Source organism: Mesoplodon bidens (genome assembly GCF_964165515.1).
Source record: "Mesoplodon bidens genome assembly, chromosome: 3".
In the NCBI taxonomy this organism is placed as follows: Eukaryota; Metazoa; Chordata; class Mammalia; order Artiodactyla; family Ziphiidae; genus Mesoplodon; species Mesoplodon bidens.
In genome coordinates, this window is record NC_138178.1 from 147,962,125 (window position 1) to 147,983,684 (window position 21,560).

General features: G+C 41.3%; 1 protein-coding gene across 5 annotated transcripts in view; it reads left to right on the plus strand.

Annotated features, from left to right (window-relative positions):
- The window catches only part of SIPA1L1 (signal induced proliferation associated 1 like 1), a 138,880-nt gene that overhangs the window by 91,909 nt on the left and 25,411 nt on the right, over positions 1-21,560 (plus strand). For 3 of the 5 annotated variants that reach the window (XM_081227829.1, XM_081227830.1, XM_081227833.1), the window contains exons 11-14: positions 1,720-1,844; positions 4,187-4,249; positions 4,687-4,805; positions 7,811-8,253. In XM_081227829.1, coding sequence (XP_081083955.1) covers positions 1,720-1,844; positions 4,187-4,249; positions 4,687-4,805; positions 7,811-8,253 — 750 coding nt within the window. The remainder of the gene's footprint in view (positions 1-1,719; positions 1,845-4,186; positions 4,250-4,686; positions 4,806-7,810; positions 8,254-21,560) is intronic. The other 2 variants (XM_081227832.1, XM_081227831.1) reach the window with 1 other exon arrangement.

The window sequence follows — 21,560 nt, forward strand, 5'->3', positions numbered from 1 at the left end:
TAAAAGCAAGATTCCGATCCACTTCTTAATTTGATCTCTGTAGCTTTTTGAAAAGTCTTAATTTAGTTAGTGCACATAACTAAATAACTAAATACGATATTTAATAAATAGATTTAATCTATTAATTAAATTTAATCTATTTAATAAATAGATATTTAACTAAATAGGATAACTAAATAGAATAGGATCATAGGACCAGTTTGAGGATATTCATTCTCCTAAGCTAAACAAGGACCCCACTTAGGGAGGAAGTGGCAAAGATCATAATTAGTGAATCCTTTTTTTTAAATGAGCCCTTTCACTGAAGTTTTCATAAATCAAGGTTTTTGTTTGTTTTTAATAATGGAGGTAACTTTGTTTAGTGAGGCGTATGAGTCAAGTTTGTAAATGACCGTCATTTGTGCAAAAAGTAATGAGGGAGATGTTGTAGTAGGAGTTTTACTAAAATATTTTATAGTTTCCCTGCTTTCCAAGTGATTGGTTTTTTTGTTTTTTTTTTTTTTGCGGTACACGGCCTCTCACTGTTGTGGCCTCTCCCGTTGCGGAGCACAGGCTCCATGGCTCACAGGCCCAGCCACTCCACGGCATGTGGGATCTTCCCGGACCGGGGCACGAACCCACGTCCCCTGCATCGGCAGGCGGACTCTCAACCACTGCGCCACCAGGGAAGCCCCCAAATGCTTTTATGTAGATTTTTCTCCCTGGATCCATATAAGAGTTGCCATGACTCTGGGTGGAGAAGCTGAACTTGGCTCCCAGCCTTCCTCCTCCTAATCTCCTGCTCTTTCCAATACACCCCTTGGTGGTTCTGCCCACACATTTATCAGTTTGTAGCAAAGAAGACACCTGTCACATGCATCAGTTAATTCAGGCCCTTTTGTGTTTTATTGTGTAGATTACTCATAAATTCATTCGTAATCACACTCAGATTTGTAAATTTCCACATGAATCTTTGAATTTTATACTCTGGCCCTTTTTCCTGGGCTCAGTCAGTATTTGCTGATGTTACTAATCAAGGCATATGCTTTAATTAAGCCTATGTTATGTTATTAGTCTACACAGGGAAAATTAAAATGGGCTCATTAAAAAGCTAAACATTCTTTCCAGAAATAGACATTTGCCTTTATATATGCCAGTTTACCTATTTCCAAATTGCCTTCCTAAAGGCGATTTAAAGTTTATACATTTTGGAAATGGTCCCTATGTAATGTACATGATAGTGATCTTTGTTTTTCAGACCTTAGAGTAAGTGCTCAGAAAATACTTGTTCCAAGAATGAGTGCCTTAGTGATTTAGCAGATAACCGAGTTAAGAGAAACCCCTGGAATGTGCCAATTGGACAACAAACGGAACACTAGGATGGTGACATTTTTCTTTTGGGTGCAAATGACAGTCTGAGCTTAGCTACTCAAGGGCCAGAAGATTTTTGGTTTCTTACTGCATATCTCTTAGGTTGGCTCGGTCCTAATGGCCTCTGCCCTTTTTGACAGTTTACATACTTAGCATACGTACCTTTCTGAACGGAGGGGTGTATACTGACCATGACATCCACAGTTCCAGCATCCATGTACACATGCACAAGGATGAGTACACAAGTACAGAAATGTAAGCAAAACTAGTAGTACCTGTCGTTAGAGTTTAGTTCATTACTCCCAGGACTACCTTCCCTTATGGGTGAGGTCCCTGATGTTGTCTTTGCCTTTGGGGAAATCACCACAGGTTTGGAATAAGCCGCAGATCCCCAGCCTCCATCGACAGGCAGAACACCCAGTCAGACATTGGTGGCAGTGGGAAATCCACACCCAGCTGGCAAAGAAGTGAGGATAGCATTGCCGACCAGATGGGTAAGTAACTAATTCCTACAAAAAGCAAGTTGCTTTTATACTATGGTGACTTTGGTTACCTTTGGATGATGTCATCAAGGCATTCTGTTCTATAATACAGCCCTGGGTCATAAATGGGAATGAGCATTAATTCTCAGTTAGCTTATGTATAAGTGAAAGCAGCAATTAAGACCTGAGAGAAAAGTCAAGGAATTCTAAGTAACCCCGACTTTAAAGACAGAAAGGATACAGGAATTATTTTCAGCACCAAGGTTAAAATGCCAGAGTACCAAGCCACATGTGTCCTAAGTATCTCGCTCCCCCCTTGTTTGTTTGTTTATTTATTTGTTTGTTTTAGCCCAGTATAAATGCCCTGGGAGATTAGTTGGTATTCTTAATGTTGAGTTTAAAAAAATTTTTTTAACTATGTGCAGAGAAGGAAAGAAATATAATTGTTCTTTAGTCACTTCTGTAGCTTGGTGAGAATGTCTTTCCTCCCTTTATATGCTTTTTCCCCTGGCTGTGCTATTAAGCTGTCAGCTAAGGAAATGTCTTAGGATAAAACAGCTGGAAGGGAAAGATTTGCATGAGTGAGCCTTCCTTTGGGTTTCTGGCACATAGCCCTTGCCTCTCTCTCTAAGCAGTTCTACAAGATACCAAAACACTAGTTGATACAATAAAATTTTGCCATGAGCAAGATTAAGTTTCAACACAGTAGCACCAGGGATTAAGTATCAACACAATTGATACATCAGGGACTTGAATCTGGACTGTCAGGGTTTTTTCCCTTTATCTTATCTCTAGTAGCTTTCCCGTCAGAGTACCATAAAAAGAAGTAAATTTCAGGGCTGAGAAAAGATCAGCGTGTAAGGCAAAGACCACATCATTTTATCTTCTCTGCAAATGCATCGTTTTGTTCTGTTTTAACGACTGTGCCCATGTTCCATGCCTGGGAAGGGCATCCTCAGTGCAGAGGTTGGAGCCAAGTTGGGGCTCCCAGCTGCTCAGTGGGGGGTCAACAGAAAAAACAACCCATGAACATGGAAGGGAGAGGAGATGCATTCAGCTAAGACAGGAGTTGAGGAAGAGAAACGAAACTCTTAGCTTCTGAAGATAGGCTTCGTTCCATCACTTCAGTGAGATGTGCCTCGTTGTTGAAGCCATCTGTCATTCCCTACTCTCCTCCCAACTCCCACCCTGCCACCGAAAACCTGAGCATATTCTGATGCACTGTTCTGCTCTTGACAGAATGTTTCAAATCCCGTGTGTTTTGATACTGTTGAGAGGCTAACGACATGTGAACAGGATCCCTTCTTCCATGTGACCTTAGCAGCTTTTTTTGGCTCCTAGCTGCAGGCTTTGAACAAAGCTGCCCTCGAGCCTTTGTGCACTGTTCAGGGTCCCTCTTCCCACTCATGTGAAGTCATGCGGGGAATGAAGCAGTATCTTGGGACTGGACAGGGTAGTTACAAGGTTTGTCCTAGACCCGTATTCATTCTTTCACATAAGCCTTCCTCTAGTCTTTTTTTCCTTGCATCCACTTGAGTTTAGTGGCATCCATGTTGCATAGATGAGTCTGAAATGAATATCGGTGAACCTTTTTAACACATTGATTCATCCTTTTGGTGAGGTATACCTTTTTTAAAAAAATAAGATACCCTTAGAGCCTGCCAGAGAAGGCTTTTTTTTTTTTTAAACCAAGGCCTTTCTCCATCCAGAATCTAAGGCTTCAAAGAAAATGTTCAAATAAATTTTTATAACTTTTGCTATTCCAGCATTCCAGAAGGATAACCCAGCCCTTTCTGCCGGGCACTTCAGAAGGAATCTGGGGCTTTGCTGGTATAAGCCATGCTAGGAAGGGATGAAGACAAATAATTGTTATGTTCTCAGTCCTCAATACACTGTATTGAGTGTGTAAAGGGCTGACCTTCCTACACTCAATTTGTAAGAACACAATTCTCTAATGACCTTCAGGTCCCTGGTTGAACATGTCAAACAGATTCTTACTTGTTAGCCAGACCCCACCTGTCTTTGTCCATCCGTGTGTGATAAACGGATGCCCAGGGGAGATGTGGAGCTTAGCTTGCTTAATTGGCTCACTCATCTCGGTGCAGTTTGTTTTTCTGCCTCTCTGCTTTTGGATACAGTTGAGAGAGTCAAAGAGTACACTGCCCAGTCCCGTACGTGTTAGGAATGGTGTTGCAGAAGTGCCGAATTGTTGCCATGAGCTCTTAGGTGTGTTAAAGAGGCTAACTCACTTCCCTTTCACCTTTTGAACCCCATCTTGAATGCCAGTGGAGTCCAAAAGGAAAGCAATTGTTTTAAGTAAACTAGCTGCTGTGTGTCTTTTCTGTTGTGCTCAGCTTACAGTTATAGAGGACCTCAGGATTGCAATTCTTTTGTCCTCGAGCAGCCTGAATATACAGGTAACATATTTCCAAAGTGTCATGGTAAGTAACACGCGATTGCATCCATGCCTGTCTAGGTAATGTAGACCAAGCGAGGTTAGCCACACTTTGCAATGAATGAATCTCATACATTTAATCCATATATTTGAGACCTTCCCCCCAAACCGAAAGCTGATTCCTAACTTTGCCGCATTGTTCATGGCCTCTGGTTTGGTGGTACTTGGCTCTGCTCATGTGTATGATGTGACACACTGTCACCAGCTGCAAGCTTTCTCCATCAGCCACTTAGTTTTTGACATGCTGTCTATTGTGTAAACTTTCAACAAGCTTCTTGCTGAAATTCCGAGTTTGCTGGCCAGTGAACTGAGAGGTGCAATGGCAAGCCGTCTTCATTTGTCAACCTGTGCCAGTATCTGTTGAGTGCCTGCACCAGAATGTCCTGTTCTGTATTCCAGAGCCAACGTGCCACCTCCCAGCAGTATCAAAGGTACTGCCAGCTTTCCGAGAGAGCCCCGGTGGGAGATTAATGCGTCAGGATCCGGTGGTTCATTTGTCTCCAAACAAACAAGGGCACGTAAGTTCACTGTAAAATAATAAAAATGCTAGATTCCTAACCATGTACCTTTCTTGCAAGGTGAAAATGGTACCGGTCTGCTCTCTCTTTCTTCCACAATGTCAGAGAGGAAGTCATCCTAGTAGAAGGTGAACACTGGCTGCCACGGCCCTGGAATCTCTACTGCCAATGGCCTTAAGCTTGCTTTGAGATAAATTGAAATTCCTCATTGGTATGCACCTGCAGATTTGGATAGAAGGCCGTGTGATCCAATCACAAACAGTCCTAATGTCTGGAATAGAAATGTGCTAGATATAGATTTTATTTGCTTACACAGTTGCCAGCATGAGGTTATGTATGGCTGGAGCACCAATCAAGGAGACAGCTTCCTGACAAGCCCCCCTACTGCTTCTCTTATCTTCCAGGGCTACATTTTTGTCCCATTACCATAGTTATAAACAGTTCCTTATCACTTACAGGTGGAATTGGGAAGAAGAGGCTATCTTTTCCTCCCTCTTTAAATTCAGTTGATTTCCTTGGTCTGTCTTCACTGGAATGTGTACTTATATTTATGTCATTCTATAGGATGAGGAAATACTGTATTTCATATTCACTAATTTATAAGATTCTCAGAACTTTAATGAGAGGGCTCAGTTTTGCTTCAGTGAAATGAATATTGAAGCTTAAAGAGAGCACAGCACATTCATGAGCGTGCTAGGCTGTGGGAGAGAGAGTTACTGATGAAATGGGACGCTGTCACAGTTCCATTTGTAAGTGCTAGATTACCCTAGTTCACCTGTCAATTTCCCCTCCTTCATTAACAATTTTTATATGGAATACATGGTCAAATAATACTTTGGAAAGATTAGGTTAGATAAAATACATTCTTAAAGTTAATTTCACCTGTTTCTTCTTTTTAAAATTTGGCTAGAACACTTCAAGTTCCAGATGTGGTTCAAGTTTTATCTCCATATACATCTGTCCTGTACTTTACACACTCAGCACATCCAAATGCAGACGAGTCGCGTTGAAAATGCCCAGTAGCCACACGTGGCCGGGACTAGCAAATTCTACAGCCCAGGTCCAGCGCTAAAGAGGAAATAGGAAAAATAAATGATGGCCTTACAATGCAGAAGTTGTTACTGAGAAAAACTAGAGTAGCACCAGTAAAGTAACTGGGATTGATCCTTCTTCAAGGGGGGGAGATCTTTCACTTTGAAGTGGGACAAGATGGTCCTCCTGTGGCCCTCTCCCCGCAGCTGGTAAAGACACGCACACAAGTCTTCTCTCCTTTTCTCTCCATCTCCACCAAGTATCTGAACTTCTGGCCCCCCTCTCGTTTAAGTATTATTTTACTCAGATATCTTTTGAAATTGTATTTCTTTGGTTAGCCATAAAATGTTCTTTCTAAGCAACTGAGCCACTGTGCAACAGGGGTTCTGCCCACATTTTTTAAATTGAGAGATGATTCATATACCACATATTCACATATCATAACATTCCCACGTTTAAAGTGTACTGTTTAGTGGTGTTTAGTACGGTCACAGAGTTTTGCAACCAGCACCACGATCTAACTCCAGAACATTTTCATCACCCCAGGAAGAAACCTGTATCCTTAGGGAGTCACCCCACCTCTTCCATCCCCTCCAAGCCCTCGACAACTGCAAATCTACTTTCTATCTCTGTGGATGTGTCTATTTGACATTTCATATGAATGGAATCATACAATATGTGGCCTTTTGAGTCTGACTTTTTTCACATAGCCTGTTTTCAAGGTTCATCCAGGTTGTAGCATGTATTAATGTCTTTTTATGACTGAATAATTGTGTGGATGTACCACATTTTTTTAATCCATTGATCAGCTGATGGACATGTGGATTGTTTCTACTTTTGGCTATTATGAATAATGCTGCTATAAAATTCATGTAGAAGTTTTTGTGTAAACATAGGTTTTCATTTCTCTTGAGTAGGATTGCAGCGGTTTTTCCACAGCAACTGCCGCATTTTACATTCGTACCAACAATGCCCACCATCTTTATTGTCTGCTTTTCTTATTAGAGCCATCCTAGTGTGTGTGAAGTGTTACTTCACTGTGGTATTGATTTGCATTTCTCTAATGACTAATGATATCAAGCATCCTTTCATGTGCTTGTTGGCCATTTGTATATCTTCTTTGGATAAATGACTATTCAAATCCCTTGCCCATTTTTTTATTGGGTTATTTGAAACACAGAGGTTTTTAATTTTGATGAAGTCCAGTTTATCTATTTTTTTTCTTACCATTTTTGTGCTTTTGGTGTCATATCTAAGAAACCATTGCATAATCCAAGGTCATGAAGATGTATACCTGTGTTTTCCTCTAAGAGTTTTATAGCTCTAGCCCTTACACTTAGGTCTTTGACTTTTTGAGTTTTTTTTTTTTTCTATGTGGTAAGGACCCAGCTTCATTCTGTTTTGCATGTGGATATCTAGTTACCCTAACACTGTGTGTTAAAAAGATTACTTTACCCCATTGAATTCTCTTGACACCTCTGTGTAAGTTTACCTCTAAGCACTGCTTAGAAAGCTGTCTCCTAAATAGATGCTATATGGGGAAAGAAAAGATGTCTTTAAGAGAAAGTCTTATATTCTGCCTTCTATTTACTCTGATCAATAGGGTCTTTCTAATTATAAGCCCTTTGGAAGTATCCCTTTCTATTTTAAGATTAAGATATTAAAGACTTTAATGACAGTTTAGGTGTTTTTTTTTCTTTCTGATTAAAATTCTCTCAATACTATCAATACTTTAGCATAAGCCAAATAATGAAAAATGGATTCTAAAAAACTAAGTTTCCAGCACTGTCTGCCATGGAATCTTCTGAGTAGGTTTTTCCAGATACCTCCTGCCTTATTGTTGTGTTCACAGGCGTTTTTGTGTCTTGAGAACCCCCTATTGAGACACACTTCACAGGGTCATTCCCCCGTTATTTCTCCCTGCTGTTCAAGAAGCCAAGCCTGTAGTTAAGGAAAGCCCGCTTCCCTTGCAGTCTGAGAGCCACTACTCAAGCCACTCCAGCAGCAATACCCTCTCCAGCAACGCATCAAGTGCCCACAGCGACGAGAAGTGGTATGATGGGGACCGCACCGAATCCGAGCTGAACAGCTACAACTACTTGCAAGGCACCTCCGCGGACAGCGGCATCGACACCACTTCCTACGGCCCTAGCCACGGCAGCACGGCCTCGCTGGGGGCGGCCACGTCGTCACCACGCTCGGGGCCGGGCAAGGAGAAAGTGGCCCCCCTGTGGCACAGTTCCAGTGAAGTCATCTCCATGGCAGATCGGACTTTAGATTCAGAGAGCCACGGCATGGACCGGAAAACCGAGTCCTCCCTGAGCTTGGACATCCATGCCAAGAGCCAGGCCGGCTCAAACCCTCTGACCAGGGAGAACAGCACGTTCAGTATCAATGACGCTGCTTCCCACACCAGGTAACTGCCCCTCCCTGCTGCCCCTCCCCCTCCTGGCCTCCCTGCGGCCAGTTTCCGGCCTCATCCCACTTCCCTCTGCTCAAGAGTATATAAAGAAAGGGTTTTTTTTTTTTTTTGGTTTGGTTTTTTTGCACAGTGACAGTTATTTTTATATGTTTAATGCCTTTTATTTACCACCCAAATCCTTTATTCCTACCATCCTAGTGCATTATTTTAAACTGTGGGAGAGGTTTGCAGATTTGTTCTTCATAGCTGTATTTGATTTTATAAAAACGTTCCTAGCTGCATACCAGCATGAGAGAAGAATTTTGTCATGTGGCTTCCAGCTAGTGATAGAGAATATAGAATGGGACAGTCCTTTGAAGACATTAAAAGAAAATCTTGACCATATGTTTAAAAGGAAGGGGTCTTTTCCAGGACTATCATGGCATCATTTATGATGCTGAACACATCGTTCACACTGCCTCTCTATCAGAGAACATCGCTTACCCAGTGTTCGCACGGCAGTTTGTTTTCAGTAATTGGCTCCTGGCAGTCACGTGTTGGGGGGGGCGCGTCCAACAGGAAAGTGTAGCTAAAATTAGACACAGCCCATCTACCTTTCAGAAGAGAAAAGTACACATTCCCCCGTATCCTTGGAGATCTCGGTGATAGGCAAAGTAAATACTATTTTTCATTTCCTCTTTTGGATTTGAGCCTACAATCCAAAATATAAGCTCCTTTCTTTTAGGGAGGAAACATTCCTTCACTCTCTTTTGGGGCCTGTTGATCTCTGTGGTGGTTTCTCCTTTTACCTTTTATTGTTGTCAGTCGTTGATCAGCTTGTATGATAACATCCATCCAACCTTGCTGTCTTCCAGGCTTCTTTTACTATCATGCCCTCAAGAAAAGTAGCAGAGAAGTTGAGTTTAGTTTTACTTTCCAAATGGGAATCTAGGCACATAATCTGTCAGTAAACCCCAGATAATCTTAATGAGAGAGGACATCCTTGACTTAATTTGGATTTAACTTGATAAGTTAAATATTCACTTCTCCCATTGTCTGTATTGTTACTGATAAGATTTGCAAGCTTCCCATTGCGTTTTGTTTCCGAGTTTTATCTCTGTTTATCACTACCACATTGCAGTAATAAAAAGTGATGGCCACAGGTCTGGAAAACGCATGGCCTCCAAGCAGAAAGGCAACTGGGAAAGTCATCTCAGGATTCTTGGGTACCATGCATCCAGTTACCTCTCCATAATTCAGAAAATAGAATGTTTGGTTCAAGTGGATTAAGGAAGTGTTTGGAAGACAGAAAGCCGGGCGTCAAATACCATAATATAACATAGACGTAGAATCACTTGACGCGAGTTGTGCCACTGGCTTGCTGTTTCTGGCACACCCACCATCTCATTAAGCATGGCCTGTGCATTGACCCAGAACATTTTTCAGTTCACAGTAGTTCCTCGGTGGTTTTCAGGTTTACCTGGACTCCTAGATTTGGTTTTCCGTTCTTCATTTTGAAAGGAGGATGTCTTTTTCGAAATGATACTCCATCTGGGGATGTATCTCTGGTTTAATTTGATGGCAGAAGAAAGTCAGTCATAGAAGTCTTGTCTCAAATGGCATCACCACGGAGTAAAGTTGAAAAGAGCTGGGCCTCTGAAACCAAAGCACAAAACGTGGGCTGTGCCATCTCACCAATCTACCAAATCCCAGGGGATGTACAAAGTACCCTCTGAAAAGTCAGCACCTGGGCTTGCATTATCTGAATATGCTGACTGAGGCTGCCTGAAGGTCTTAAAGGATTATCTGCTTCCAACTGACCATGCGGAAATCATTTAAATCATCATTTAGAAATAACTCTTCTGTTGAAAATCAAAGTTGCTAAGGAAGAATGTGGCTTTTCAGGGAGGATGGCCAGGCTTCCCACCCACTGATAGGTTTTGTCACATTCATTCGTGACTCTGGTAACAGGGATGCTTTGTGACTTCAATCTGTTGATCTTGGCAGAGTGAGCTGGATAATCAGAGCTTTAGCAGACTTCCTTTTCTGGAGGAAAGGGGGACTTAGCCACCAAATGCACATTGCTAGAGAAACTAAAATCACTGCAAATTAGAACGTTTGAAGACAGGAACAGCAAATTAATGTGGAGATCTCTTGACAGTGCATAAAAGAGCTTGTACCTGGGACTTGGTGACAAAATCTAAATTACAGTGATTAAGTTCCACTGCGTATTTCTGCCTGAGCTGTGTTCCTACTCCCTCTGTCCTTCAGTCTCCCTGTTGATGATTGTGCAGGTTTTTTTGTGGCCCCCCATGAGAATTGCTTAATGTATGTTGGTAGTTATATAGGGTTGTTATATTCGGATGTCATTAAAAGGAATACACATTGAAAGCTTTCTACAATTAAAAAGCCTATTAATTGCTCTAAAGCGTTATTTCCTAGAATGTATTTTCTATGAAGCTTGGGAATTTAGGGAGAGATTTAAAAAAAATTTTTTTTTTGTAATGGCTGTTTCACTTTCAGGTGTTAAACCACTCAAAAAAATGATCTGTGGTGAACATAGGAGAGGTGAAGATAGTTCCAATTTTAGTATACTGTTACCAGCTGGGCTCATTTTTGTCTTAGAGTTCTGGCCTCGGAAGTAGGCAGTGTGTGTCCGTTTGTGTGGTGACCGAAGACTTCCTTAGCTTACAGAACTCTAGTCCTGCTGACCAGTGGCCATTGCTTATGGCAGAACTAGATTCAAGATCACATATTATAAAGCTGAAGGGAATTCCCTGGTGGTCCAGTGGTTAAGACTCCGCACTTCCACTGCATGGGGCATGGGTTCCATCCCTGGTTGGGGAACTAAGGTCCCGCATGCCACACAGTGCTGCCAAACAAAAAAAAGCAAACAACCCACCTCAGGCTTGCACATGTACATCTTGTCAGTAACATCCTGACCTGACCCGTTCAAATGTTCAGACTTCTGCACCCACTCGTTACCAGCCGTTCTGCTGCTTCATCTTGCTTCCTGTAGGCCCCCTCAGAGCTCTGGTGCCAATTAGTACCCACTTATGTGATCACATACACATTTTTACTACCCTCCAATACAAAAGGACTTCTCATCCAATGTGTTCATCCTAAGCACCTGTGTATAGTGTGCACCACTGTGAGCACGATAGGTGCTCAGTACACCAGCATTATAGGTGTTCAGTACATTTTGATGAACAAATAGGAATAATTTCTTCCTTTTTGTTCCCACTTTTTGCCTGATGACTCAAGGTCCCTACTACTAAACCAGTTTGAAAATAGCATAAATCCTTAACTCCTGACTGCTCTGGAAAACTACCACTACATTTCAAAGCTTACTGTATAGATCTGTCAATACTTGCACAGAGCTCTAGTGCTTTTATATACAAGTATATGTATAAGAGTGTACCTAAAGTCCTTGTATGGCATGAGTTTTTAGTTAAGTCACTTCTATATAAGATTTTTTAATCTGCAAAGTATAACAGGGAGAGACTTTATAACAGCTTATCTACAAATATCAATATCTGGGTATAAGTTGGTCAGTGTCTGACATTCACTAGAGGGGATGATTAAAGGCCAGGAGAAATGCCTGCCCACAGATGTTAGTACAGTTCAGTTTCATGCATGTGCTTTTTCTGGTTGACCTAATAGTTAACTATTCATGCCAGAAAAGCTGTACGTTTCTTGAGACTAGGGGTGAAGAAGGACTTCTTATATTCAGTTTACATGGCACAGTAAGGAATGCCTCAGGCTACTGTAGTGTACTGACTATGTATGAGTGCCTGTGTGTGTGTGTGTGTGTGTGTGTGTGTGTGTGTGTGTGTTAGAGCTTGTGAGTTTAAATTTTGTTCTCTACCCTCTTTGGCACCCTGGGTGAAAAATAGGCCTTCCTTCTTTGTTTAGAAATTATTCTCTTGTCTTTATCTGTAATGTTTCCCTCTTAAATCTCTTCTGCCTGGGATCTTTTTTTTTTTTTTTTTTTTTTTTTTTTTTTTTGCAGTACGCGGGCCTCTCACTGTTGTGGCCTCTCCCATTGCGGAGCACAGGCTCCGGACGTGCAGGCTCAGCGGCCATGGCTCACGGGCCTAGCTGCTCCGTGGCATGTGTGATCTTCCTGGACCGGGGCACAAACCTGTGTCCCCTGTATCGGCAGGCGGACTCTCAACCACTGCACCACCAGGGAAGCCCTGCCTGGGATCTTTTTAAATTGCTAATGATTAATTACCTCTCTCCTACATTTTTTTCTTAAGGTGAGACTGTTATTTTTCTATGTTTTATGGACTAAGTCAGACTTTAAAGTGAAGCCTCTACAGTTCCCCAGGACTTCTCTCCAACATGTGGTTGGCTCCACTTGTCATATGTTTATGAATTGCTTTCATTGGTAATTTTTGCTTTGTGGTCCCGGACACTGTGAACATTCGGGGTTCTATTTTATTTTGCTTTTACACATCAGGACTCCAGGTGATCTGGCCTAAGCTCTCTTGCCCCATTTCCATTTCTTCCAGCTTATGAAAGTGGGTGATGATTTTAGCCAGAACTTCGGTGATGTTCAACTTACCTCAAAGAATGAATAATACAACGACTATGGTTGAAATTTCAACATTGAGAAAATGAGAGCTCTGTCAAGCCCCAGATGTCAGATTTCTTGATGCAGAGGTCACTGACAAAAAGTTTCTTATTACTTGGTTCTGTGAAGCAACTAAAGCATTCATCCAGTCCATATAGAAAGCCCAAATTCTCCACATGCCATTAAATCGAAGACCAACAGGAATTCTGCAAGGACAGAGTCTCTATTCTTTGCCATATTTAAACCATCCTACTATACTACTAGGGGGAGAATTTATCCAATTGCTAAAAGAAAAGAAAGAATAATCTCAAGAAGAGAGATTCCATAATCTTTCTGAGTAATCTCAGTGCTTAAGTCCGCTCCCTCTTCAAAATTTTGTCCTGTATCTACCTATCTGAAATTCCTCTAGCTGCAGCTTAAATCTATGATTAAGAGAGAGAATAGGGCCTCCCTGGTGGCGCAGTGGTTGAGAGTCCGCCTGCGGATGCAGGGGATACGGGTTCGTGCCCCGGTCTGGGAGGATCCCATATGCCGCGGAGCGGCTGGGCCCGTGAGCCATGGCCGCTGGGCCTGCGCGTCCGGAGCCTGTGCTCCGCAACGGGAGAGGCCACGACAGTGAGAGGCCCGCATACCGCAAAAAGAAAAAAGAAAAAAAAAAAAAAAAAAAAAAAAAAAAAAAAAAAAGAGAGAGAATAGTTTTTCTGAGCTGAGTCTTTTCTAAAGACTGAAGAAGATTTTTGAAGTCTAAGATTATGAAATTTGTAGATACCAAAAAGTGGTGATTTTAAAATAATTTAACTATATATATATATATATATATATGCTAACAGCCCTTCACCTCCAGGCAAGTCGAGAGAGAAATGTAGGGAAAATAGATTTGGATCCTGAAATCCAGGTTCAAGTCTCAGTTCTGTTGTGGACCAGCCAGGTGGCCTTTGGCCAGCCTCACCATTTCGCCAGAGCTTGTCCCTTATCTGTAACTTAATAATACCTAGTCCCCTTACTAAATGGTTGTTTTTATATGTTTGTTGAGAATTAAAAAAAATGTTATCAAAGGTATTGCAAACTGTAAATGTCCTTTTTCTGTCATTTCCTTTTATAAGCACTCCATCACTTAGTGTAGTTATCTGGCTACTTTTCCTTCAACAAACATGTATCTCCCAAGAAACTTTGCTTCTCGAGTTTCCTGCTTTGTTTTCTTTATCCCTTTTAGATGCCACATCTGGACGTGACACTTTTCTCAGCTATGCCTAATAGAATGATAATATTCGTAGTTATCTTGTTAGTTCCCTGTTAACTCACTCATCATTGCAGGCTTGTTCAGCTTGAGGTCCACAGTGACCCCTGAGGTCGCTTCTGCTGGGTAGGCCTAGCCACTCCTTTCCCTATGCTTTATGCACTCGTGTGCCCTTGTACTTATTAAATATCTCCCTCTTATAGATGAACAGTCTTCTTTACTGCAGTCACTTGGATATCCCCTTTGCCAGCTTCATCATTCCTGCCTCACTTCTTTTTCCCCCAGTCCTTTAGAATTAGTGTCTTCTGAAGCTCTCCTAAATTGTAGAGCCAGTACTGGACATAATTGGCTAGTGCTGAACACAGTGGGAGGAGTCGTCCTTAATCATTATCCTCCCGCATTATCTGTCACCGGAAGGCTTATTTGTTATCTGTGCACGTAATCACAGGAAACCCATCAGTTCCCCTCCTCTTGGTATCAGGCCAGCATTCAGCCTTTGGGCAGATTTTGCCACAGTCATTTGACAAGTGACTAATTGCTGCTCTCCCCCTCCTGAAAATACCATCCCAGCCAGTCTCAAATCCACCCCTCTGGTTCGTGCCTGAATAGTGGTGACTCCAGGTGTTTCCTTCAGCAGCTCTTGGTGGCACGGAGAGTGGCTGGCAGATGTTTTCGGTAGGAGGCGGTGGCCTCATTGATGATGAAGAAATTGCAGAACAGTTTCCCAGACCCTCATAGCTTCAGCACTTGGGGCTTTGACTCTTAACATGCAGGCTGCCCTGTCCTGTGGGGTTCATCCCTTTGCAAGGTCGGCAAGCAGGTGTAGCTCCTCCTGTGCAAAGTGGCCCCCGCCGTGACTGGCATCCTTTTTGGAAACTAGTCATCTAGGATCGTCTCCTATAAAGTTTTACCACAGCTGGGAATGTAAATAACCAGGTTGCAGCACATTTGGTTCATGGTTTCATTTGAGCAACAGGTCAGGATGAGAAGTTTGGACAGATTCAGACTGTCCCAAATTCTCAGATGCCCCGTTGCCTCTTCTCCTCTGTTTATATGACGAATCATGCATATGTGTGTGTGCCCTCTCTTCCTTTTCAGAATTCATGTCCTGTAAACCCTAGTGTTCAGAGCAGCACTGTTTACCGTAGCCAAGACATGAAGCAACCTAAGTGTCCATTGACAGAGGAATGGATAGAGAAGATGTATATTACACAATTGAATATTACTCAGCCATAAAAAAGAATGCAGCAACATGAATGGACCTAGAGATTATCATACTAAGTGACGTAGGTCAGACAAAGACAAATACCATATGATATCACTTATATGTGGAATCTTATAAAATGATACAAGTGAACTTATTTACAAAACAGGAAGAGACTCACAGACAAAGAAAACAATTTTACGGTTACCAAAGGGGAAAGGGTAGGGAGGGATAAATTAGGAGTTAGGGATTAACAGATACACACTACTGTATATAAACTAGATAAACAAGAAGGACCTACTGTATAGCACAGGGAACTATATTCAATATCTTGTAATAACCTGTAATGGAAAAGAATCTGAAAAGGGATATATATATATATATATATATATATATATATATATATATATATATATATATGAACAAACTGAATCACTTTGCTGTACACTTGAAACTAACACAACATTGTAAATCAACTCTACTTCAATTAAAAAAAAATTTTTTTAAATTCATGTCCTGGAATGACCAAATGAATCAAAGGTTGGTCCATTTTTAGGAAAGGGGAAATGCCCTTTACTTCATGTAAGAAAGAAAGCTAGTGTCTCTTCGTGTGGAATCCAGGAACACCCTGATTAAATTCTTAGTGCTTCCAGTTTAGCCATACTCACAGCTAGACTCACTTTTTTCTACAGATAGAAAAGTAGCAGATACTGCACTTGTCATTCCTAACATATCTATTGCTCGTCTCTTTTTGTTCTGTATTATTGGCTTCTTACACAATTCCTGGGGAGAGATTTAATTTGCCATGTGTACAACTAAATTGCAGCCTATTGAATTAACATGAAATCTCCAGGATAATGAAACAGCTCAGCCACACAGTTGCCCTTTGAAAGTATGAAGCTGACAACTTCATTTCAGTTGTTTTGTAATTAAAGCCACTCAGAGATTATTTGGGGAAGTGTGTATGTGCAGGCCCCTCCAAGTGGCTCAAGGCCAGCAGGTGGGTCAGCTTCAAGGAGCCCCACCCTCCTGCGCCCCCAACACACACACACACGCACACGCACACACACACAGCTGGGCCAGGGGAGGGGGCCACAGAGGAAGGAGACAACCCATTGTGGAGTGAGAAGAGTTGAGGGGCTAATGCAGTAGTTCTTAAGCTCTAGGGAACGTGAGAGTCCTTTGGGGGTTTGTTAAAATACACATTTCTGGGGCTCTAGGAGATGGGACGTGAGCCAAGGAATCATTATTTACATCAGCACTTGCAGGTGACCAAATTTGGTTCATGGCTGCAGAAACACTGCTTTGATGCCTTCCCCTTCTTGATCTTGACTGTGTGAAGCTGGATTTTGATGAAGTCATAACAATATGATAATTCACCTAGATTCGAGCAGTTCTCGATGGATGTGCACACTTGGGGGAGATTTTGCCAACATACACAACTCAGGCACCACCCCAACTCTGTCAAATTAAAATCTCTGGAATTAGGGCCTAGGGATGTGTATTTATAAAGCTCCCAGGTGATCCTCCTGTGACAATCGAATTAGGGGACAGGTCAACAAACTAAAGTGCTCACCTTCGTGCTATGAGTTGTACACAGTAAAGAAGGAAGACCCACCAATGGATTAGTCATTTGTTTTTGCTTTTACCATTGTTCCCAAATCTAATCAATTGTTAAGTAGGGCTGACACCTGGGAGCTAGGGTCAGCTGCCCTGTTCACAGATAAAACCAAAAATCAGGGTCTGTGGTCACAGATAAAACCAATAATTGGGGTCTATGGATAATTAAGCATTTATCCTTTTAAGAATGCACTTGTAAACAGAAGCATACTCTGTAGATTTAATTATTTCTTGCAGTAAAAAGGAAGCAACATCCAGTTTTAAATAGAGTATGAGTAAAATATACTATCTTTGCGTATAACTCTCCCTTGCATTTAAAACAGATGGCTAATTTGTCATTTATTTGACAGTTTCCTTCATCAAATATTGCATGCCTACAATGGCCAGGGACTATTCTGAGCAGGGAGAATATAGTAGTGAACAAAACAGACAAAAATTTCAGCCCTCATGGAGCTTACATTTAAACTGGGGGAGACAGATGATAAACAAGATAAAGAAATTAAATATATAGTGTGTTTTGTAAATACTAAAGAGAATCCCTCTGTGCAATAAATATCTTGCTGAGAGTCTACTGTATTCTGGCATTGTTAAATATACAAAGATATCCCTGCCTTCAAAGAGTTTTATCATCTAGTACAAAACCTATTAAATGCCTCTCAGGGAAATAATGGTAGTAATTTAATTTACATAGGAAGTAAATTAACAGACTGTGCAATTTACTTTGTTTTCTCATGGTTAATTATTTCTATTTTGACCAAACATTTAGTCTTTGAAAGCCCCAGGGTTTTGAATACCGATGTTATCACAGCAAGATACTATTTTTTTTTTTTTTTTTTTTGCAGTAGGGGCCTCTCACTGTTGTGGCCTCTCCCATTGCGGAGCACAGGCTCCGGACGCGCAGGCTTAGCGGCCACGGCTCACGGGCCCAGCCGCTCCGCGGCATGTGGGATCTTCCCGGACCGGGGCACGAACCCGTGTCCCCTGCATCGGCAGGCGGACTGTGAACCACTGCGCCACCAGGGAAGCCCCCAAGATACTTATTGATGAGAAATGTAAAATATGAGCAGTCAGATGTACCTCTGGTACAGTGGTTTTTAGGTTCTGAGTCAGGGCCACAGCATCACCTGGGAACAAGTTAGAAGTGCAAATTCTCATGTACCCCACCCCACCCAAGCTCCTGAATCAATCTCTGGGTTGAAGCCCCACAATCTGTATCTTAACATGCTGATGAGGAAGAATGGCTTGAGTCATTCAAACACACATTACTCACTTGTGGATACCAGTCAAGGCAGGTGAAGCAAGCACGTGATTATCCAAGATGAGAGGTGAGTACATTAGACCCTAATTTATTGTCTTTCACTTAATTGGCATCTGCTTCAGACACTAACCAGGGTTGAGGCTTGAGACATCTCCACATCTGGGCTCCAAATGTGTATGAGGTAGGTATAGCTGGGTGAAAGAAATCTGCAAACTAAAGATTAGGTCTTGTCGCTAAGTAACAAATAGCTGCAAACCTGTCATATGCTTTTAAAGTATCCCAAAGGCTGCACTCTTAGTATTTCAGAAGCTTCTCTGGGTCGATGCTCCCTATGCTGATAATGCATTTGCTGTTAACCTGGGTCTCTGGTGTTACTGTCTGTGGGCTTGTCTGCCTCTGTCTTTATGTGTCTCTCCCTGCTTTTTTCTTTTTGGTTCACCTTTCCACCTTTAGTCTCTTTTCCATAACACAGACCTACTATTATTTTGTTCTTATTGATTTATCAATAATATACTACACTAATGGGAGAGTTTTGCATTCCCTTAATTTTATTTATTTATTTTTTTTGGCGTCGCCCCGCGGCAGGTGGGATCCTAGTTCCCCAACCAGGGATTGCACCCGTGTACCCTCCAGTGGAAGCGGGGAGCCTTAACCACTGGACCGCCAGGGAAGTCCCATTCCCTTAATTTTCAAAGCAAACAAATGGGATATCTGTTATCAAGAGGTAAAAACTAAATGAGATAGCATTGCTTTTAAAGTTATGTTGCCCTTTGAGGTTTTGTGAGGGGGTCTTTTCTTTCCCCTTCTCCCTAGATAGAAAAATCTTTGGGGGAAAATTGTTAGAGGGATTATTAAGATATGGCTAGTCATTTTTTAAGTTATATTTTCTATGACGTTTGAACCTGGTTACTCCTCCTTAGTTACAGAAATAAAGGAGATGGTTATATTTAATCTGAAGTGTTAAGACCCAGTTAGTGTGGAAAACCCTCGAGATCACCTTTGCCCTGTGTCCTATTCCTCCCCCGACACTCTGCCCCCCTCTCTCCCGTCTTTGCAAAGCCTCAGGGACTGATATGGCCTTCTTTCAGGTCATCTATTTTTGCTTTGTTTTTGTGGGTGTATTCTCATTAAAGTATAACATGCACACAAAAAAAGGCACAGGTCATAAATATACATTGGGTTGGGTTTTCTCAAAGTGAACTTCCCATGTCATCGCTACCCAGATCAAGAACCGGAACTTGACCAGCATCCAGACACCATTCCTCCTACATGCCCGCCCACCCAGTCACCTCCCCAACCCCTCCCCAAGTGAATACAATCCTGAATCCTAAGTCATACACTCATTTTGCCTATTTGGGGGCTTTGTGTAAGTGGAGTCATCCCATATGTATTACTCTGTGTCTGGTGTCTTTAAGTCGACATTATGTTGGGGAGATTCATCTGTGTGTTGCAAGTAAGTAGCATTCGTTTATTTTCATTGCTGTATTATATTTCCATTGTGAGAACACACCACAATTTGTTTATCCACTCTACTGTTGATGAGCATTGGAGTATTTCCAGTTTGGAGTAATACAGGTTCTTGTACATGTCCTTTGGTACATGTATATATGCACTTCTTTTCAGTATCTACCTAGGAGTGAAATTGCTTGCACAGGATTTACACATATTCAACTTTAGCAGAGACTGTGAACCAGTTTGCCAAAGTGGTTGTAACAAGTACCCATCTGCAGTGTATGAGTTGCTTCCCATCCTTTCTAGCACTTGATATTGTCTTTTTAATTTTAGCTGTTCTGGTAGGCGTATAGTGGTCCCTCTTTGTGGCTTTAATTTGCATTTTCTTGATAACTGATAATGTTGAGCACCAATGTTTAATGGTTTTTAGATATCCTCTTTTGTGAAATTCCTTTCCAGATCTTTGCCCATTTTTCTGTTGGGTTGTTTGTCTTGTTAATTTGTAGAAGTTAGTTATGTATGGAGAGGAGCCCCTCATTGGATATATGTTTTACATATATTCTCTTTGTCTTTTGATGAATGGTTCTTAATTTTAATGGGGTTCAATCATTTCCTTTACGATCCTATTAAAGAAATCTCTGCCTCTGTCATAAAGATGTTCTTCCATGTTACACTCCAGAATCTTTAGATCTACATTTAAATATACAGCCCATCTGGAATTGATTTTTATGTAAGGTTTGAGGTGGAGTTCAAGATTCATTTTCAGATGTGTGTATATGTGTGTGTGTATGTATGTACATGTGTGTGTATATATATATTGTACATGTATGTATGCACACACACATATAAAATCTCTGGACCATTAGGGTTTTATTTTTTGTTGTATTTTGTTTTGGTTTTTTGCTTATTTTTTTATAATGAACTTTTCTATTTTAGAATAGTTTTTGATTTCCAGAAAAGTTGCAAAGATAGTACAGAGAGTTCCCATATACCCTTTACCCATTTTTTCCTGTTTTCATCATCTTATGTCACTGTAATACATTTGTCATAGCTAAGGAATCAATGTTGATGCATTCTTATTAACTAAAGTCCATACTTTATTCAGAGCAGGACCATTAGATTTTGACCAATGGAAGTGCTAGTGAGGCATGCTTTGAGACCACATCCTGTTAACTAAACCTTCAGTAACAAAGTCCCCTGGAGTGACCTGTCTTTGGTCTCAGCCTAAGCTGGAAAACTCAGCAGGGCTCAAGTGGTGTGACCGTAGGTCCCATGAGATCACTGGGAAGGAAGTATGGAAATCCTGCAGTTAAAGGCCCTCTAGGTTTGTTGTTAGCTTAAACTCTCATCTCTAGTTTATGTAAAATTCTGCCTGAGTTTTAAAGGTAAAATGAGTAGTCTTCTCCTTAAGTCCTACAGGACTTTAGTTTTGTAATTTCTAACCAAAGTTTAAAATACATTGGTGATGAACAGTTTTTTATTTTTAATCACCATGCCTAATATTACATCCCCAGGACTTATTTATCTTATAACTAGAAGTTTGTACCTTTTGAACCCTCTTTAGCCATTTCACCCACCCTCCAGCCTCCACCTTTGACAACTACTCCGTATCTAGGAGTTTGGTTTTCTAATTTTTTGAGGAACCTCCATACTGTTTTCCATAGTAGCTGTACCAATTTACATCCCTACCAACAGTGCACGAGGGTTCCCTTTTCTCCACATCTTTGCTCACACTTGTTATTTCTTATCTTTTTGATAATAGCTATTCTAACAGGTGTGAGGTCTCATTATAGTTTAGATTTGCATTTCCTTGATGATGAGTGATGTTGAGCATCTTTTCATCTACCTGTTGGCCATTTGTATGTCTTCTTTGGGAAAATGTCTATTCAAATTTTCTACCCAATTTTTTAATTCGGATTGTTTGCTTTTTTTGTTACTAAGTTGTATGAGTTCTTTATATATTTTGGATATT